The 21,506-nt window shown below is 42.5% G+C and overlaps 1 protein-coding gene and 1 pseudogene across 1 annotated transcript; both read right to left on the bottom strand.

Moving 5' to 3' along the window:
* Positions 1-8,689: 8,689 nt before the first annotated feature.
* LOC147438244 (uncharacterized) lies at positions 8,690-9,772 on the bottom strand. The gene is made up of 3 exons (XM_086486720.1): positions 9,575-9,772; positions 9,382-9,514; positions 8,690-9,249 (listed from the first exon to the last, which is right to left on the bottom strand). The coding sequence occupies exons 1-3, from the start codon at positions 9,770-9,772 to the stop codon at positions 8,690-8,692; spliced, it is 891 nt and encodes a 296-aa protein (XP_086342846.1).
* A 2,175-nt stretch (positions 9,773-11,947) lies between these two features.
* On the bottom strand, positions 11,948-21,171 carry LOC147438243 (uncharacterized; annotated as a pseudogene).
* Between the last annotated feature and the right edge of the window lie 335 nt (positions 21,172-21,506).

Raw genomic sequence — 21,506 nt, 5'->3', positions numbered from 1 at the left:
ATACCCAAGCCAAGAAACCACCATTTCCATCAATCCCAGGAGCAAAGAAAACCTCACCATTTCCCACCTTCAAGCGCCTTGCCTAATTTGATTCATTTAATACACTATTTGCTTGAGGCCGCTTTGCCTTTGACATCCACTTGTAGATATTCATATATTACATTATTTGCCTGAGGCCGCTTTTCCTTTGACATCCACTTGTAGATATTTTTACCTAGCCATTGGCAATCCCTCTTCATCAAGCTCCCTAGCCCTTAGCATCCACACTATTGGATAGCTATCACCCTTGAAAATCCCTTTACTCTTAGGCACTTGTCCCGTGGCATCCGAATGGTGGAATCCTCACTAAACCTTGGCAAAACGACCAACGCCGACCAAAACCCAGCAAAACGAGCAACCGGCGGCCAAAACCCCTCATTTTGCTATCTTTTTACTCCCCTGATTTTAGCCTCTTTCACCCTAGCCCCACCTTGTAGGTTTTTCTTTTTGTAACAGACCTTGCGATACTTGACTATCCACTACCATAGAAAATTTTTCAACATTTAATGTCCTTTTTATCTTTGCGAACCCAAGGCAACCTAACTATCCTTTGCTAGAAGACCTTAGTGATCAACCTACCCTCACGGCCTTGCACCCCACCTTACAATTGTACAATTTGTTTATTAATCTCCGCATACATTTGGTGCAGATGAAACCCTTCCAAGTAAATTATCGCTTTACCCTCATTTAAAAGGCACGAGTCTTATAGCTTTATGTGGATTGGATCTCCCCTTCTATGTATGTTTTATCCTTCATTTTGTACATCAACACCTTGCTAAAATTAATAGCTTTGTCTGCCTTGACCCCACCTTTCTTGCATGTCATAACCCACAATTTTATCATCCATGACCTTACCTTGAAAGTTAAATACCATTTCCCCCCCCCCTTGTACATCCCCCAATCTTTGCCTCGCCTAGTTGGTGTCCTGTAACTAAGCTGAACCTGACCTGATAAAACTCTAATTAATACTAGCCAAATTAATCCTTGCCTCACTTTGGTTGTCTTAAAACCTTGCATACCTTAAGCTATCACCTCTCCATGCTTGTTATTTGCACCTACCTAAGTGGATTCAATGTTATTATCATAACCAACCTCTATTTTCTTGACTATCCACTCCTAGGACCCAATTAACAACCTACCTACACAGGCTTGCACCCCACCTTACAATTGTTCTAAAATGTAATTTGTAAGTCTCCACATGCATCCAGTGGAGATGCAACCCTTCCAAGTTTCTTTTATCACTTTTGCTTAAATCACACCAATTTTATAGCTTGTCACCGCTTTTTGCTTCCACCACATTCTTAGCCCAAAACTCAACCTAACCTTCCAGTACGTTGGGCCCAAACCTTAATCTAAGCTAGCCATGTACACTGCATGCACAACTCAAGATTTCAATTTTTATAACAAAGTAGGGGTTACGACAAAATCTCTTGGAGAAATATCAAGGATTCTAGTACTTCATGAAACCCCCTAGCCATTGGTACCACTTTTTGTAATCTCTCTAACATTGCCAGAAGTCAACACCTCAATTTTTTCCACTCCCAAGAAATTGCACTTATGTTCAACAAAGCCAGTCTATTTCTTGGTATACATCCATCACCATTTAAAACTCTTGGAGATGTACACAAACCCATTGGATGCCCAACTAGAGAAAGCCAATCCCCTTGGTATACACCCATCACCTTTGTAAATTCTTGAAGTGTACACAAGCACTACAAAGCCCAAGGAATGCCCAACAAAGCCAATCTATTTTCTTGGGATGCATCCATCACCATTTTAAAACTCTTCAAGTTCTACTCAAACCTAATAAATGCCCAACTACCCACATTTCCCTCCAAAAGTGCTTATAAAACCATAAGCCTAAAGAGAGTATTTTGTATTCATGGAATGCCTTGATGAGACTCAATAAAGTCGAAACACGTTGGCAATTGCCATGTTTAGTGAAATCTCTCTTTTTCCTTTATGACTCCCTTCCCTTTCGTTATGCTTATGTGAAGTACTCGCACGCTTGGCTTCTATAACTAATCACTCTTCTTGGTTAACATAGCATAATCGTACAGTGATGAAGATGAAGAAGATGGGAAGCTTAAGCATTGAAGCATGGCTCTTGGTTGGATTTGCATTCCATCGCCAAGAGTGTTGGTATAGTCTCTCCACTTCTCAACAAGCTTGGAGAAGGAGATGGAGCTCTTACCCTTTGCACTCCACACAATGAGAGAATGTGTGTGTGTGTGTGGGAGAGTATACCCCCGTCTCATGCTTAATCCACACATCTCTCTCTCTCTCTCTCTCTCTCTATTAATTTTAATTATATCATTTGGGACATGTGTCCTCTTTTTTCTCTTTGAGAGAAAGAACTTAATTCTTTATTTGTATGCATCTAAATTCTCATTGGACCTCTTTAAAGCCTATCCAATAGGATTCAAGCACATCGTGAGGGCCACATGTGGAGAATTTTTCCATGTATCTTTTATGATTCTTAAGTCATTTGGATTTAATTGAACACTTCAAGCACTTACTCAATCAAGCATGGAAGAATTTTTCCATGTATCTTTTATGATTCTTAAGTCATTTGGATTTAATTGAACACTTCAAGCACTTACTCAATCAAGCATGGAAACCGTTTATGCCTCTTGAGAGTTTATCTTTGAATTGAACACTTCAAGAACCTTAGTGATTTTAAGCATAAAAATCACCTTAAGCTTTGGGCAAGGTTTTCACAAACACTTTAAGCACTTTAGTTAGCGAACCGACAAGCACCTCATGCTTGGGTAGGGTTCCCACCTCAAGGTCTTTGCCTAAGGTCAAATGACTTTTTTTAACACTAACTTTTGGAGGTCTTTAATGAAGCTAACCCTAAGGTATTTAAGCTCCACTAGGTAGCATTTTTATTTAACAGACCATCTCTCATTTGGACCCCTTTACCCTTCGCCCTGTGTTGAGACAGATCCATAAGCACATGTCTATATTCTAACCCTTGTTTCCGTTTAAATGATCAGTTTGATATGATAAAGTCATTTGGGTTGGTTAGATATTAGATTTTACGAGACAAGTGTGCGTGGTCAAAATCTCAATAGCAAGAAAAGTTAATTATTGTGATTCTAAACATTTCTTCACAGCGGGCATATTTGCGTTGATAATTATGTTCATCTGTCAAGAAGCGATCACGCACCCAATTTGTCACCGTAGCGCTGATACCACTTGTGAGTGCGCGAATGCATGTGTACGTGGTGAGGTGTGGTGCAGTGTGTGCATGAAAGGGGAGGAGCATGAGATGGTGTGGGTGGAGCAACCTCTCATGAACTATGAGTGAGGAGCTCCTTATTCTTCATATAGAAAGAATAAAGGTATGCACACGTGGGCAAACGGCTAGACACCGGACGTCCGGCTCCGGGCAAAGGCACAACGCCTTTACCCCAACAAAGTCCCACTGGCTCACTCTCTCTGTCTTGCTCTAATACCACTTGTGAGCGTGCGTGTGCGCGTGCGTGGATGCGGTGCAGTGTGTGCGGGGAAGGGGAGGAGCACGAGATGGTGTGGGTGGAGCAACCTCAGAAACTATGAGTGAGGAGCTCCTTATTCTTCATATTGAAAGAATAAGGGTATGTACATGCGATGGGCGACCGGACACCGGATGTCCGGCCCCGAGCTATGGTGCAACGCCTTTACCCCAACATTGTGTAATGGCATTTGAATATGGTACACTGATACATATTTATTGTATGGTTGATATGTAAAATCTATTCCTATTCTTGGTTGTCTCTCAAACTCCAATGGTGTATATCATACTCTGACGGAGAAAACTCTATTAATAATAGCAGAGACCTCTCGGTTTGTAAACTCTCTCTCTCTATATTGTAACTCTATGAATTGATTAATAGAATCACATGGGTTTATTGAGGGATCCATGTGAGGAGGACTAACCTTTGCTTCTATAGAGTGTTATTCTCCTCTCATTATCTTCCTTGTGTACATGCATAGCACTCCCTCTAAGAGTGTTGGAATTAGGGTTGCAGAGAAACGCACACAGCTTGGAGAAGACGACGGAAGCGCGAGGCACACAACTGAGAGTGTATTACTTAGTGTGCAATGGAAAGATAGATAGCCCTAGAGTGATGGGCGTATATACAATGCACAGGGGAGAAAACCTCTTAAAGAGGGAAAAAATGCCCCGACGGTCCTAGTGTGTTCACACACATCACTACCACATGTATATGGTAAATCCCCCCTGGAGTGATGCGGTGAACGAGAGCCAGCACATGAGTAAAGGGAAGTGCCATGCCCTGAGGACATAATTAGTGCCCAAAGGGGAGTAAGCCCAAAGCTTTGCGGAAAGCTTCGAGCTTCTCACCGGACAATGCCTCTGTGAAAAGATCTACAAGGTTGTCCTATGTTGGCACATAAGCCAAGCTCATATCTCCTGTTGGGAGCCTCTCCCTGACATAGTGGTAATGCACCTCAATGTGCTTTGTGCGAGCATGAAAAACTAGGTTCCTCACAACTGCCAATGTGCTCTGACAGTTAGTGTAGATAGTGTTGGCAGTGTCCCGTCCAACATCCAAATCAGCCATAAGGCATCTGAGCCGTACACACTCAACTGTGGCTGTGAAGACTGCCCTGTACTCAACCTCACAACTCAAAGTGGCCACAGTAGGTTTCTTCTTGCTCAACCATGATATACATGAACTTCCAAGCATGAAACAAAAACCACTTGTGGACACTCGCGTGTCAAAACAACCAGCCCAATCTGAGTCCGAAAAAGCATATAAGTCTGGCGGCAATGATCCCCCCTTGGGATAAAACAAGCCAAGATGTAAAGTGCCACTAAGGTAGCAAAACATCCTCTTGACAGCCTGTCAATGCTTAGACCCTGGGCTATGCATAAATCTGCTGACCTGTGAGACTGCAAATTGAATATCCGGGCTCGTGTTGCATACATAAATGAGGCATCCAACATTAGTTTAATAAAGAGTGACATCAACAAGATCGCCAGCATCATGTAGACTTAACTTCAAACCTGTTTCCATAGGAGTGGCAATAATTTTTCAATCCTCAAGTCCAAACTTACATAGCAATGTCTCTATATGTAACTTTTCTGACACAAGGCAATACCACCATCATAATGCTTAAACTGTATACCCAAGTAATGATTCAACAGTCCCAATCTTTCATCTTGAACGTAGCACTCAAATTAGCCTTGAATTTAGCAATATGTCTCTCATTTGGTCCAATGATCAGCAAATCATCTACATAAAGAACCACAATGAGAAGTACATCATCCTCACGCTTTACATACAATGTGCTTTCTGTTGGACTGTTATAAAAGCCTCGTTTGACCAAATGAGTGTCAGCTTTCTCATACCAGACAGGAGGAGATTACTTCAACCCATACAAAGCCTTCTTACATTTGCACACTTTGTCCTCTTGTCCTTTTATGACAAAACCGTGAGGCTGCGTTACATAGACTTCCTCAAATATGTCACCATTCAAGAAAGCAGTAGCAATGTCTGATTGATGTACATCCCAACCAAAATGAGCTGCCAATGCACATAGAAAACACACAATAGTCATACGACAAGTGGGAACAAAAGTCTCTTCGTAATATATGCCTTTTTGCTATGCCAAGTCCAGCCTTATGGCGATTGATCTCATCAACCGGCTTGCGTTTCAACTTGTAAACCCGCTTCGTACCAATGGCCTTTTTGCCAGGAGGCAAATCACATAAAGTCCATGTGTCATTTTCTATAAGTGCATCATATTCTGATTGCATGGCAGCCATCCAATTTTCTGAATTATGTGCTTCATCAAAAGACAGAGGCTCCTCAACATCATGTAAGCTACACACAGCCAAAGCATAACAATCTGATGCATAAGATGCATGGCGAGAGCCTGAACGAGTACGATTAGACAAAGGTGCATCCAATTTATTGTCACGCAAAGTGTGCACCAGCCATTTTGGCATACCTCTAGCCTGCTCATTTTCAGCCCTTTCCTCATCAAGTACATCATGTACATCTGCATCAATAATAGGTTGATCTATAAAATTTTCAAAAACCCCCATAGGCTGTACATTTGCCTCATTGGGAATTACATTCGTATTTCCACCACTGAAAAGAGGCAACAAAACATAAATGTCATGTGAGCTTACATTACTGTCTCTAGTACACGACAACAAGGGCTGAACAGAATCTTCCACAAACACTACATCCCGTGAAACCAGAATACGCTTTGTTTGTGAATGATATAACCTGTAACCTTTGCTTTCAGCACTATAACCAACAAAAATACATTTGACAGCCTTATCATCCAATTATCTGTGTTGTGTTTGTGGCACCAAAGCATATGCCAAACAGCCAAAAACACTCATGTGCTCAATAGAAGGCTTTCTATCGTGCCATGCTTCATATGGAGTAATAGACTGCAAATCTTTCGTAGGACACCTGTTAAGTACATAAGTGGCACACATGATGGCCTCAAGCCAAAAAGACTGCGGCAAAGCTTGACTTTTGACCATACATCGTGCCATTTCCGTGAAGAGGTTACCACCTTTCTTTGAAAAGCAATAAAGCCTGTTCATATGCACGCTACCTAGTCCTGTATTTTCTGGAAAGTGGCTCTTGCAACAGCAATGTGCATAATGCATCAAACTTGACAACTTCATGATTTACTTGGATCTTCAGTCTCCAAGTACTAGCAAAAGTCTGGTAGGAATCTGGTAAGGCATCAAGAACAGTCTGCACAAGGGAACTATCTGAAATGACCACCTGCAGAAATAAGTTGCTCATTGATATCCTTGACGGAAATGGCAATGTATGGTCAAAAGTCAAGCTTTGACGTATTCTTTTTGGCTTGAGGCCATCATGTGTGCCACTTATGTACTTAACAGGTGTCCTACAAAAGCTTTGCAGTCTATTACTCCATATGAAGCATGGCACGATAGAAAGCCTTCTATTGAGCACATGCGTGTTTTTGGCTGTTTGGCATATGCTTTGATGCCACAAACACAGTGCAGAAAATTGGATGATAAGGCTGTCAAATGTATTTTTGTTGGTTATAGTGTTGAAAGCAAAGGTTACAGGTTATATCATTCGCAAACAAAGCGTATTCTGGTTTCGCGGGATGTAGTGTTTGTGGAAGATTCTATTCAGCCCTTGCTGTCATGTACTAGAGACAGTAATGTAAGCTCACAGGACATGTATGACACTTTGTTGCCTCTTTTCAGTGGTGGAAATATGAATGTTATTCCCAATGAAAATGTACAACCTATGGGGGTTTCTAAAAATGTTACAGATCAACCTATTATTGATGCAGATGTACATGATGTACTTGATGAGGAAAGGCTGAAAATGAGCAGGCTAGAGGTATGCCAAAATGGTTGGTGCACACTTTGCGTGACAGTAAATTGGATGCACCTTTGTCTAATCGTACTCGTTCAGGCTCTCGCCATGCATCTTATGCATCAGATTGTTATGCTTTGGCTGTGTCTAGCTTACATGGTGTTGAGGAGCCTCTGTCTTTTGATGAAGCACAGAATTCAGAAAATTGGATGGCTGCCATGCAATCAAAATATGATGCACTTATAGAAAATGACACATGGACTTTATGTGATTTGCCTCCTGGCAAAAAGGCCATTGGTACGAAGTGGGTTTACAAGTTGAAATTCAAGCCGGATGGTGAGATCGATCGCCATAAAGCTCGACTCATTTTGGTCCTCGCCGACTCCCATTGCCAACCTGCTCGTCAACCGACAAGGTTGCAATTGAAGACACGCCCCTCGCTCTTGTTGTGCGCTTCCCGCTCTACACTTTATGAATTGTCGCCCCTCTAGAGCACTCAACGGTGGCTCCTGCTTAATCCTCTTTCCCTGCGCGCCCTCATCCATCAAAAGCAACCTTCGACAGTGACTCGCTCCTCCGGGTGGCACACTTTTTCCTGCTTCCCCTGCGCCGCCTGGTCGATGGCGTCAAGCCCTGCAGCTCCTTCGCGACGAATTCCTCAGCAGAGTACGCCTTGATTTCTTCTCTCTATCCTGACGGCGCTCTCCCTTTCTGCTGCTCGAGGTCGCCCGTTTAAGCGATGCGCTGCGTCGATATTAATAAAGCAAGGCTTTATTAAAAGCTTCGATATAAGGGGCCATTGACATTGCTTTAGTGGTGGTCATTGCCACCAATTCGATTTGCATCCTATCCAAGGCGGCGTTGATCACTTCCATAAACCAAAGCATTGCCAGGTACCTCACTTTCCTCCCACAACCGTACAAAAACACCAAATGATCAAAGCCTCCTCTCGCATATTAGCCAAAGCATTACTAAACGCAATCATCAAAGTGCAAGCATAGAAAGCTTATGAAGCTCCTCAATCACCTTTGTTTTTTTTTTAATATTGTCCAAATGCCATGCCAACCATATCACATTACCATATCATAATCATTAAACTTCAAGAGACGCCATTATCTCACCCAAAGAATCCCAAGCATTATTTATTTGTAATAATTAATACTGCAAAAAGTTACGGCTCTTTTGTAAGAAAACCTTAAAACCTTTTTTTTTCTTTTTATGTGTGTTTTTCTCTCAATAAATGTGGGGTGTCACGACATCCACCCCCTCTGAACCTGCACATCCTCCAACATGTGCCAACCGTCTTCAGGTTGCTAATCTTCATAAGAAAAAGTATCGCCAGAAGCATCTTCTAGCGAATACATCTCATCATCTTCTTTGCATTCTTCAGAATCTATGTCACCCAGAACCACCCGTCCTTCACGCTTCTTGAATAATTTGATCCTCTTTCCTGCAATGGGTACTTTAAGCTTGGTGCCATCAAGTTCTCTGAGCTTGTAAGTTCCATTATCATGCACGTGCAGCACAACATAAGGTCCAAACCATTTCTTAACCATTTTACGCATGGCCGAATATTGATTTTCCAAACTGCTATCATAAACAAGTACCCAATCTCCATCGTTGATAGTATATGGTCTAAACCTATGCTTCTTGTCAAATGTGGCTTTATTCTTCAATCGTGCCTCCTTGAGCTTATCTATTGCCTTGTCAATGTCTTCTTGGCGTCTTTCAAGCTGCCGAATGCACATAGCAATCAAGTCTTCAATTGACATTTCTGATTCCCATGGCAGTATGGTCCAAGAAACAATCGTCTCTTCTGTAGGCATGATTGGCTTTTGCCCATACATAAGTTCAAATGGCATAAATCCTGTAACTGAGCTATGAGTAGTTCTGTCAGCCCATAAAGCAAAATGTAAAAGTTTAGGCCAATCACCAATTCGTCCTCTACAAGCCTTGGCCAAAGCTTTAACAATAGGCGGATGCCCTCTTTCACTTTTTCCATTACCTTCTGGATTATATGATGTAGTAAGAGCTAACTTGATTCCCAATAAATTGAAGAACTCATAAGCTTCATCTGCATCTAATTCTCCTCTATCTGCAGTAATCTTTCCAATGCAACCATATCGGCAAATCACATCCTCAAGAAAAAACTTGCATACTGAACTTGTAGCTTTGGTACGCAAAGCTCTTCCTTCCACCTGGTTAGTGAGATCCTCTCTCGCAAGAACAATATACCTCATTTGCCAAATACCAATTGGCATAGTAATCAAATCTACAACCCACTTATAATGCATAGCCAATGGATAAGTAGGATGTAACTCATCTCGATGTCGCACATTTGAATACTCTTGACAAACCATGCAAGTCTCCACAAATCGAGCAATATCTCTGTACATGCCTTTCCACCAGTAGCGGTCTTTAATCTTGGCAAATGTTGCCCAAACTCCTCTATGTCCTGCCCATAAATTCTCATGGAACTCTTTAATTACCTGTTGTTGTTTTACTTTGTCACATACTACTCGTTGTGGTGATCCTCGTGGACGTTTTGGCTGCTTCCACAAGTGCCCATCTTTAAGGAAATAACCATAAGCTTTCTTCCTGATCCTCCTGTATTCTTGGTCACTCCGTTCCTCTTGCCCGGTGAGAGTGTTGAGATAATGGCCTATCAAAAGCCCTCTCCATCGTACATCTCATCTAAAAAAGCTTCAAAAACACAAGCAAGAACACTACAACTTGCATGTAAATGAGAAGAAGTATAAAACTTAAAGCCCACATCATCGCTCTTTGTAAACATCTCCTCCTCATCTTCATACCTAGTTCTTGATAACATATCTGCTACCGGATTGTCCCTTCCTGCAATATGTCAGAATTCAGGATTAAGAGACTCAATGAAAGCTATCCACCGTAACATAGCAATATCCGAAGTGGAGCAATTCGTGACCATTCCTATCAATGGCAAGCAATCAGTCTCGACTACAACTGAAGCTCCAATAAAATACTCCTTATCAGACTTTAGAGCAGTAGCAACGCCCCAAAGCTCTCTCTTAACCTGTGGGTAACTTCGTTGACGAGTGTTTTAAGCACCTTTGCACCAAACCGAATAGCATATCTATGACCATCCTCATCATCTTGACCAATAGCCCATCCAATGCTTGTAGGACTAGTGTCAACCGTCAAAATCAATGGCCTTCCACATTTATAATCAACCTTCCTTAAGGTAGGAGCATCCAAAAGCATCTTCTTCAATTTTTTGATGGCCTCTGTATGAGCATCTTCCCACACAAATCTTTTCCCTTTTCTTAATAATTGGTAAAGTACTTCTGCAACATGAGCAAAGTGAGGTAACCAAATACGATAAAACACGCAAGCACCCAAAAAATGACAGACTTCAGTAACTGATGTGCATGAATTCTTCATCCTTTGTATTGCTTCCACCTTAGTTGGGCTTGGGTGTCGTCCATGTGGCCCACATATATGTCCAACAATCAATATTTCTTTGGCACCAAAAATTGATTTTTGACCTGAAAGTGTTAGATTTACCTCTTCGAGTTTAGATAGAATAGCTTCACAATCTGCAATATGTTGAGCAACAAAGCTTGGGCACCCCCTCTGATCTTTTATCTTGTCTTTACCTTCTTCACAACCCTTGATTGGCAAATCATCAATAAAAGGCATAGTAATGTGAGGAATGAATTCTCTTAATACCTTGTTCATGCCATTCATCATGTGAGCAACAGAATTTGTGGCACCTTGCGGTAAGGTACACATCCTTACCAACCCAAGTAGAGTACGCATAGTAGTGAGATCCCTACTCTCCAAAGCAACTTGAAACTGATCATAGCTTGAGTAAAGATTACCCATGGAGTATATAGCCCTACCTGCAAAAGCTTCTGCAAACTCGTCCACAATTGGTCATGTGCCAACATTACGAATTGTTACCTTATTTACTGGTTGCATGTCCTGAATAAATCGCAGGCTCCATTCTTCTTTGGGACGGTGAACCATCGATTAGAATAAGGTGCACAAGATGGCTCCAAAATACCCATACATATCTTTTCATTTAACAAGTCAATAAGCTTTGGTAGATGGGCTTTAGGAACAAGAATAGGACGCAAATTCCATGGCATATGTGGAACAGTAAAGATAATCATAAGTGATACAACATTCGGATCTACACATCCAATCTCACTGGGCTCAAAAGCAAAGGCTTTACCATGTTTTGCAAGCATCTCTTGAAAGCACTTGACCTCCTCATCAGTAAGAAACCCTTCTTCGTCGATGACTACCTGCTTCAAGGTCTCTTTAGTAAATTTGTGGCCAATGTTCTTGGGATCCCTTAGTTTTGGTTGGTGTGAAGCTTTTTTGATAACCTCGTCACTCTCCCCTGGGAGAGGGGTAGCTATAGGCGTGACCTTCTTTGCAACAGTCTTGTACTTTGTATCCACCTGCACTTCAAAAGCACCACCCAATTCTTTACTTAGCTCCATTAGAATGTCATACATGTCCATCAAATGCACTCGCACAAATTCAGTCCCACTTTGCGACCTACACTTCTCGATAACTTCAAGTTCTTACATCGTATCAACATAAGAAACTTCTTCAAAGACTCCTGAGATAACATCATCATGTTCAAGTACATCACATCCCTGCAAATCACTTTGAACACTTACCACATATTGCTTCTCCCACTTAGATAGCTCCGTGAACTTCCTATATGAAACTGAACCTTCATATGTTAGTCCCAGAAACCCTGAAGAAAAAGTCTCTTCTTGCGATAACTTCTTCTTCCCTGTACCACTATAGTCCCGCTCTATAGTGGCACCCCAAGAAAATTCTGAGCAAACCTGTACTCTTTGAACTCTTTGCGAACCCTTAGCAAAGGCTGTTCTCTTAAGCTATCTTTATTCCTCACATGATCAACACAAACAGTCAAAAATTGAACCGCTCTCTTACCATCTTTACTTTGAATCCTTCCATATGTTGAACCATCATCCAAAACTTTTGTTTCCATACGCACAGCTGTGATGTAAGGTTGCCCTAGGATAAGTGGATAAGAGGAATGTTCCTGTATTAAAAAAGTTTGTTCATCACAAACATCTCCAATTGTAACCTTGACATTTGCACATGCACCATATAAATCGCCAGGCTGGGTGTTGGCAGCTCAAATCCGCCAACCATGATCCATATTGATAGGCCACTTCCCTCTCTGGTACAAGCTTTTTGACATCAAATTAATTTCTGAACCATGATCCACAAGTGCTAGAATAGGCTCATCAATATCACCAATCTTAACAATTGTCTCCGTAGTGGCTCTCGCCCAATGTGTTTTGGAAAAATGACTCCTAGGTACTGCTTCTTCACCATCATCATTATTGAAGTGAACATGTCTTACCTCGGGTGTAACTTGATTGGAGATCACTGTAGACTGTAAACTTTCTTCTTCAATCTCTGACTCGTAAGCATCTAGAATCGATTCTACATGTTGAATCACTTGGCTCTTGACCGCATTAGGTTCTTGCTCGACTGGTAGTTGTCTCTTTCTCTTTATAATATCAATGATCTCCTCATGAAATTCACGTTTAGCAGTGCCCAAGACATCGCCCAAAGTAAGCTCCACCTTGCTGTTGAGAATGCGTTCCTCAAATACCTTCTTCATATCTGTAGCCAATTCAATATCAGATTTTAACTTGTAAGAAGGTTCTTTTGGCTTACCTTGCTTTTTATCTGTTGATGCCTCTTCCATAACCACTTTAGGTGTAGGAACTGCTTTGGAACTTGCGTCTTCTTTCTTCTTGCCGCTAGTCCTCGTAGCTCGTTTTGATGAGCCCACGATGTCTTCCTCTCTCTTGCGCTTCTCTTCCACCATAGCTTCATTAGCCTGAGATTTTGCAAGAAAGGCATACACAAAAAGAGATTCTACAGGATCTGACCACCCCGTAGTTTGTCAAATGCAATTCCTAGCTTGACTTAATGTTATTTTACCTTTGTCAGCTGTCCTCAAAGCATAGGGCCAATATAGATTCCCTTTAGCCTTGGTACTTTCCTCATCCTCCGCACTGCATACCTGTAATCCATAAGTTGTTGCATCAACCCTAGAGGCATTGTGTTGCATCTCCTCAACCAGCTTCTTCATACCGCCCTTCCCATAGTTAAAACATAGACGTTCACCAGTTTCTTTAAGATGCAGCTTACCGTCCTTCCAAAAAATTAAAATCATCACAATTTTTGCATATATGATCGAAGCTATCACACCACATGCATCCTTTATCCCATTCTTGTGTTGGAGGACGTTGTCTGGGTTCTAAAGAAGATCCACTTGCACTCTAACCATCAAGTTTAACAGCTCTCAAATTCAAATTCAACTCTTGTATACCTTTTACCAGCTCATCAAGGACTGGCTCTTCCAGCTTGGGCTTGGGCTTCTCCACTATATCCTCTTCAAGCGCTTCCATAGGATCAGCCACTATGAACTTGTCCACCCTCTTTTGTCGCTTTTCAATCATATTTACAAATTTTGTAACCAATTTCCAATCAGAAGTTAAGCCCAACTCACCAGATGGGTCCTCAACCAGGTGTATCAAGCTCTTCTGAAGGCGCGAATCGGTTGCTTGAATAAATAGCTTGACCTTTTTTGGATGCATTGTTTTCTGCTCAGCAGTACACTACAAGAGGCTATTCATATTAGCGACGCTCACATAGCGACGCTCAATTTTTTTTTTCCCGGCGTCGCTATGAGCGTCGCAAATTTACAAAGAAATTTGCGACGCTCATAGCGACGCCAACTGGGCTAAAAAAATAACCGAGCGCGCCCAAAAACTCAGATCTCAGATCTGAGTTTTTCGGCGCCCTCAAGCAAGGAGCAGGTAACGCTCTCCCTCTCTCTCTCTCTCTCTCTCTCTTTTTCTTCTCCACACACACACACACACACACACACACACGAGGAGAGGAAGGAGAGCCAGGTATGCTCCTTCCCTCTCCTCATTCTCATGTTCCCTTCCCCTCTTTCTCTCTCCCTCTCTCTCTCTCTCACACACACACATACACACACACATAGTGTTTTTCACAGAGAGAGAGAGAGAGAGAGAGAGAGAGTACAAACAAAAACAAAAACGCACACACACATACATAAACAAAGAATGCACACACACATTGAGAGAGAAAAAGAGAGAGAGAGCATGCATAAACAAAAAACGCACGCATTGAGAGAGGAAAAGAGATAGAGAATATGCATAAACAAAAAACGCACACATTGAGAGAGGAAAAGAGAGAGAAAACATGCATACGATCCAAAAAAATGCACACACATTGAGAGAGAAAGAGAGAGAAACTAATTTAATGTCGTAGGAAACTAATTAAAATTAAAAGACCTAAAGATCTAGCCGACGAGGAGTTGAACTCAAGACCTATTATTCAAGAGGGAAATGGCATAATCAATCTATCATACTTGGCATGGGTGATAGAAAGGTTATACCATTTATCTCTTTTTATTGGGGCACACATCCACACACGCGCACACACACAAGAAGAAGAGAGTTATAACGTCGTAGGAAACTATCTTAAAAGACGTTAAAGATTAGGTTATATGTAGACTTACATTAAATTAGATTTAGGTTTATTTTTAACTAGATTTACGTTTATTTACGCTAGATTTAGATTTACGTTATATTAGATTAGATTTAGGTCTCCATAGACTGCGATGCCTGCATGAAGCGGCTGAAGAAAGCCCTCAATGGAATATAGGGTATTGCTGCCTTCACTCATGGTGGGCTCCATCGATCCAAAAGTACTGGTGAAATGTCTTCAGAAGATAGGGAAGAAGGTGGATCTTCAGGGCGGCAAGAGTCACTACATCCCCGACACAATGACCATCTAGACAACCTCTAGTCATTCAACAGCAACTTCAAAGTTAGTAACAAGAGCAAGAACGGTCTAAAGAGCCAATTGCTGTCGTCAGATGTGGATGGAGATGAGGCAGCGTCACAGCCGGAAGTTAACTCTCACATCTTTAGTGATGAGAATGCCAACTCTTGCCGAGTTATGTGAAAAATTATGTGTTAAATCAGTTTTAAGGTTCTTATAATCCCTGTTAGTTTAGTTCTTTGTTTTTAATATAACATAATTTACGTTAGATTTAGATTTATGTTATATTAGATTAGACTTAGGTTTATTTAGGTTTACCCACACACACACACACAAGAAGAAGAGAGTTTTAACGTCGTAGGAAACTATCCCAAAAGACGTTAAAGATTAGGTTAGATGTAGACTTACGTTAAATTAGATTTAGGTTTATTTTTAGTTAGATTTACGTTTATTTAGATTTACGCTTATTTACGTTAGATCGAGTCCACGCAAGAATTACTTACGGTTTAGGGTTTAGAGTTAGACGAACAGTGAAAAGATCTACTGTGAAAAGATGTTAAGATGCTGTGAAGTGCTACAGCTAGAGAAGAGGCAAAGGGGTTTTGTCCACTACATGCAGTATCATGTAGACGTGGGTGTGTATGTTTCTTGAACCCACAAATATAGGTATTGACCAATAAAGACGAGATTATAACCCGGTGGTTCTGATCTCCGTGCACCTCTAGACCGAGGTGTGCGGGGATTGGACATGACTAGAGAATGTGAGGTAAAGAGAGAGAGAGAGAGAGATAAGACGAAGAATGCCAATAGAATATTAAATTTGTTGTCCAGGTTATAAGTTTTTTATCCTCATTATGAGTAGCGACGAGGATGTGGGACCGTCCAACCGAAACACCTATCTCTCAACGAGGGTCTTATGTCCTTGTAATCAATGCAAGCATGCTGTGCGACGGACAAGACGTGTTTCTTTGCTGCACGTTCGCGAATTTGGCGAGTTCGATCCATCTATTATAGATCGAGTTGTTGCCAATTATAACTCGTCGGACTATGACGCTGGCCAACAAGCAGCAATCTTGCAACCCAATAGACGTGTTCGCAGGCGCTTTGGTCAAGCAGCATATGTGAGGCCACAAGATGTAGCCTCTGACAGCTCGGGGGATGATCATGCAGAGCACATTCCCAACGAGGCAATGTTTGAGCGCGAGATTGATGAAATGATCGAGACGATCATGGATTCAGAAAGTCTTATCTATGATGATATGAAAAGTGAAGCCGATACGCCATTGTATAATGGAGCACGTATGTCTAGATTGAAAGCACTCCTGGTTCTTCTCAACATGCAGGCAAAGTTTGGATGGAGTGACACTAGCGTCACAGCGCTTTTCAGGTGATCTATTACAATTAGTTTATTTTAATAAAACTCTAAATGTATAATGATCTGATAGATTTTTACACGATTGTATCATATTTTTATGTTGTGTAGATTGCTGACAGAGCACATACTACCTACCAGCTGACAATGTGATGCCAGATTCCCGAGATGAAGCAAGAAAGATTTTGCGAAACTTGGGGATGGATTACAATTCTATCCATGCTTGTCCTAATGACTGCATTCTTTTCAGAGGGGAATACATAGACGACCACCGATGCACTATCCAGCGGTTCTGGAGAGCGTACCAACCTTCATGAGCTTAAGATGGTTGCACAACCAATTGAAAAGCGCACAACAATGCGGTGACGAAGTGACTGAAGAAGAGTGGGAGTACTCTCGAGGTTGCGCGACCAAGGTAAGTTTGCAATGTACGACTAGCAAGTGACTTTATTTATAAACGTTTGAACGGCCACTCATAATCTTTGTTCGTTGTAGTATAAGTCATACACAGCAGCATGGTGTAAAGGTCGATATTTTAGGGTGGAACAAATCGACAAAAAGCGTTTTACTCAAGATTGTGGAATCATGGCAAAATTTGAACAGTCTAGTCGACGACGTTCCTCTGATGCAGATCCTGTGGTGGCGGAACTCACTTACTTCGGCACGCTGCAAGAGATTTTGAGGATCGATTACAGAGGATTTTTTGTCGACTTGTTCGACGTGCAATGGTTCAAGATAATCATGGAGGGTCGCAACGCTACTGTGCGTAGAGGAGAGTCTGGTTTTCTTGAGGTGGATTCTACTAAGAAATGGACTGACCTAAGAGACACTTTCGTACTACCCGAGCATTGTGAACAAGTAAGTATGTAAATAGTTAACATCCCCCTTTTACAAGTTATGTGCTTGAAAGCTCTCATGTAAGTTATGTGGCTCTGGCAGGTAATAATTCATCCTACAAAGTCTACATCAAACTGGTGGTACGTCATAGAGGTAGCCCCTCGTAGTGCAAGGACGTATGAAGGCTACCATGTGCCAATCACAACGACATCAATGGAGGAGATCAGAGAAGATGCTCAATCAGAAGCCGCTGCGGTGGTGCCAGACGAGCATCAAGATGCTACTACTCTATATGGGGTGCATGCAGAGGAGCTACAAAATGAAACAGAGGATATGTGTTTAAACGGAGAGCTCTATATAGATATAGGAAGTTATGCTGAGTTATGCAAGGATGAGAGAGAGATCTCTTAAAGCCACAAATATTGTATTTGAACAATTTTGCTCCGTTTTGTAAAAGCTCTGGCTCTCTAAGTACCTTCCATGGTGTATAACGCTCTTTTCTACTCGCGCTCACATCTTTTGATTGAAAATTCTGAGTTTTCGACTTGCCTCTTCTATCACTCAATTCATTGCGTCATTGTATTTATATGCGTCATTACGTCATTGTATTTAATGGTCTTTGCGTCATTGTCTACTCTATTCATTCAATATTAAGTTTAAATATTCGTGTGTTTAATGCAGGTATGGATGATGAGGAGTTTCTTTCTTCTTTGTCACCGCAGCGTAGACAGTGGTACGTGTAGCGTCATCGCTCTGGCGCATCATCGCGCGTTCCTACTCCATCCGCATCTCCCTCTCTTTCGGAGCATTCGGCGCGCTCCGAAGCTTCGGCGTCGACGAGACGAGCTTCACACTCGTCTAGACACCGGCGCTCTAGTGGTGGCGGTGGCGGTTGTTGTGGGGATTCCGCCACCGATGCGTCCACACCGCTTCGTGTTCGACGAGGCTCTTTACCCTCCCTTCTTTGCCCGTCCCCACACCAGCCACAACATCGCCATCTACGCCAGGTTTTGCACGGCTGACTGTTCCTAGAAGCTACACACCTCTACCTACTCCGCCAGGAGCCACCCCACTCGACACTCCTCGCTTCGGGGCCCAGACGCCGATGGAGACACCTGACGTCCGTACCCCCATCGACACGCCGCTAGAGACCCCTGCCGAGACACCCAGGTTCACGCGTCACCGGCCAGAGGGCTTGCCTTACTCCGTCGACATCAGCGGCGGCATCATCATGGATGATGACGGCAAGAAGGTGATCTCGCGCATGCGTGGTCTTTGCTCTCCGCTGTTTAGACACTACATACTAAACAAATGGAGTGAAGTACCAAGTGATTTAAAAAACAGAGTCATCAGCATACTTCATGATGAGTTTCCCGTTCCAACACGGGATCAGCGCTTCAATGAAGACCTAATGAAGATTCGAATGCGCGAATACTGCAAACACAAGCGTTCCGAAGTGCAAAAAGCAATCAAGAATGGGTGGAACAGGCCAGATTGGCTGGCCAAAGAAGATTGGAAGAATGTGAAGAAAGCAGCGCGCGAGAATCCCGACAAGTGGAAGCAACAAAAGAATGCAGCCAGAGCGCGAGTAGAGGCAGGGAGCTCGCACCACTTGGGGAGCGGTGGATGGGCATCATTTGAGGCCGATTTTGTAAGTGTTTTCACATTGCTCTTTATGTTCAATAGTTTAGGGTTTATGAGTTTTTTAATTCTAACATAATGAAATCTTTGTATGTTTTGACAGTGGTCGATGACAGGACGTGATCCCACACCGTACGAGCGCGAGTACGCAAGCAAGAAGGGCTTAAACGCCCTGATGGACATTCTCAGTTCTTGCGGCGGCATGGTTAGTATTAGGGTTTACTCTTTTTTATTTTTTGTATTGTTTTATAAATGTCGTTATATGTTTATACTTACTGAAAGCTGTCTTATTGTCTTTTTTTGCAGAATCCGACAGATACGCCGCTTGGACGCGATGAGACGTCTGACTAGACGACGTCAGTTTAGCCGTAGCTAGATAGCATTAGTTTAGGGTTTCTCATAGCTTATGTATCATGAGACGGATTTTATACGTCTTTTTGAACCATGTATATTATTACATTTGTCATCGCAGTTCCTTTTGCCAATCAATTCTTTATGCCTATGATGTTGTACAATTGTCATTATTACATTTGCCAATCAATTCATTTTGCCTATGATGTGTACAATTGTCAATTTTGCAAACAATGTGTCTTGTGGGTGACTATTTTGGGTCTATTATCTACCCTTGCACTTTTTTTAAAAAGTGAATCAAGTACAATATGGTTGATGGATGCCCTGCCACCAAAAAAATATATCTCTCGGGCGTCGCTATTTATGGCTCTGTAGCGTCGCTATAGTCTTCTGTGTAAACGTCGCTATAAGCGTCGCTATGAGCGTCGCTATATAGCGACGCTTTTAGCGACGCATATAGCGACGCCTATAGCGATGCATATAGCAACGCTCTCGTAGCGACGCTCGTAGCGACGGTTTTAGCGACGCCGGGGGTTATAAAAACCCAATGTATTTCCGTCGCTAACAGCGTCACAAGAGCACGTACACAACCTCTTGTAGTGGTAGATAACTATTTCAAATTTCTTTTCAAAAGCTCGTAGCAATTCTCTTGCAGATAATCCTTTATCCTTCTGCTATATCCATTTCATAAAGCTTTTCTTGGTAACCCGTTGAGAATCTTCGAGAAAATACTCTTCTTGTAAAGCCTTCTTAAACTCCTACCAGTTTGCACCATGTGTTACCCAAATTTCTTCAATTCGAGCCTTAAAGTGAAACCTTCCACTGAGTCATTATCATTAACTCCATAATCCTCCATAGATTGCTCATAAACAGTACAAAATTTTAAAATATCACGACCTTCAAATCTTTGCAGCTTTTCAGTTACTGTATACCTTGCTTGACGAATACGTTCATTTTGTTGGTACTGTTGTTGCTGCTGCTGCATATAGGCTGCGAACTGGTGCATCATTTGTTGCATTGCTACTTCCTGTGGTGTCGACATCTTTTGCTACCAAGTCCCACCCCGGCTCGCTTTCACGTCGGGTTCACCAAAGATATCGGGGAAAAATAAGTGTGATTAGTGAGCCGGGATCAACACTGGGTTGCTCGCTGTGGGAATTTGATGAGAGAAACATACAACAGATGACACAAACGACACCTTAGAATCTTAAGTTATTAAACTAAATGAGCTTAAAATCTGGATACGAAGGAAACTTCAACTGTAATAGGCATGAAGTGCTCTAAACTCTGCCAAGATTCTGAGCGGACGTGCAAAGCCAAAGCTTTATGGCCTCAATACACTTCCCTTGCTCTTCTCAACTTCTTCTACGAACACAAACTTGCCTTCCTTATCAATAGTGCACTTTCTTTGTAAACCTGCTCACTCGAACTTCATGAAGTTGCTCCTCAAGTTTCTATCATAGTTACCGCTGCAGTTTGTCAATTTCTTGTCGATACTCGGCTTTCTTGGTATGCACTCCCCCTTGTTCACTTAAAAAAAAACTCAACTTCGATTTTAAACAAAAAAAAAACGTTGCCTCTGACTGTCGACAACTCACTCTGCTTGAAAGACACGTGCCCCTAAAATCGCCAGCTTGTCTCCTCCTGCAAGCCTTCTACCATAACGAGCGCAACTCCTGTCGGCTCTTTGCATGACTGTAGCGGCCTCCACCTTGCACGCGTTCCTGCAGTTGCTTAACAGCATCAAACCCCCCCCCCCCCCCCCCCCCCCCCCCCTGCTGCTCCTCGCAGACTCCCCTTGCCAACCTGCTCGTCAACCTACAAGGCTGCAATCGAAGACACGCCCCTCGCTCTCGTTGTGCGCTTCCCGCTCTGCACTTTATGAACTGTCGGCCCTCTAGAGCACTCAACGGCGGCTCCTGCTTAATCCTCTTTCCTTGCGCGCCCTCGTCCGTCAAAAGCAACCTCCGACAGTGACTCGCTCCTTCGGGTGGCGCACTTTTTCCTGCTTTCCCTGCGCGCCTGGTCGATGGCATCAAGCCCTGCAGCTCCCTCGAGACGACTTCCTC

The sequence above is a fragment of the Adiantum capillus-veneris genome, chromosome 17, assembly GCF_014529385.1.
Source record: "Adiantum capillus-veneris isolate H3 chromosome 17, ASM1452938v2, whole genome shotgun sequence".
Classification (NCBI taxonomy): Eukaryota; Viridiplantae; Streptophyta; class Polypodiopsida; order Polypodiales; family Pteridaceae; genus Adiantum; species Adiantum capillus-veneris.
The sequence above is the reverse complement of the archived record's forward strand: the minus strand, read 5'-3'. Positions and strand labels throughout refer to the sequence as shown.

Bases quoted from the DNA above. Each gene is read 5' to 3' on its own strand.
- LOC147438244 (XM_086486720.1), bottom strand. From the start codon at position 9,772: ATGTACAGAGATATTGCTCGATTTGTGGAGACTTGCATGGTTTGTCAA. The intron at 9,515-9,574 runs GTGGAAGGAAGA...TTTTTTCTTGAG, and splicing joins GAGAGGATCTCACTAACCAG to GATGTGATTTGCCGATATGG. The intron at 9,250-9,381 runs GTAATGGAAAAA...CTCATAGCTCAG, and splicing joins TACATCATATAATCCAGAAG to TTACAGGATTTATGCCATTT.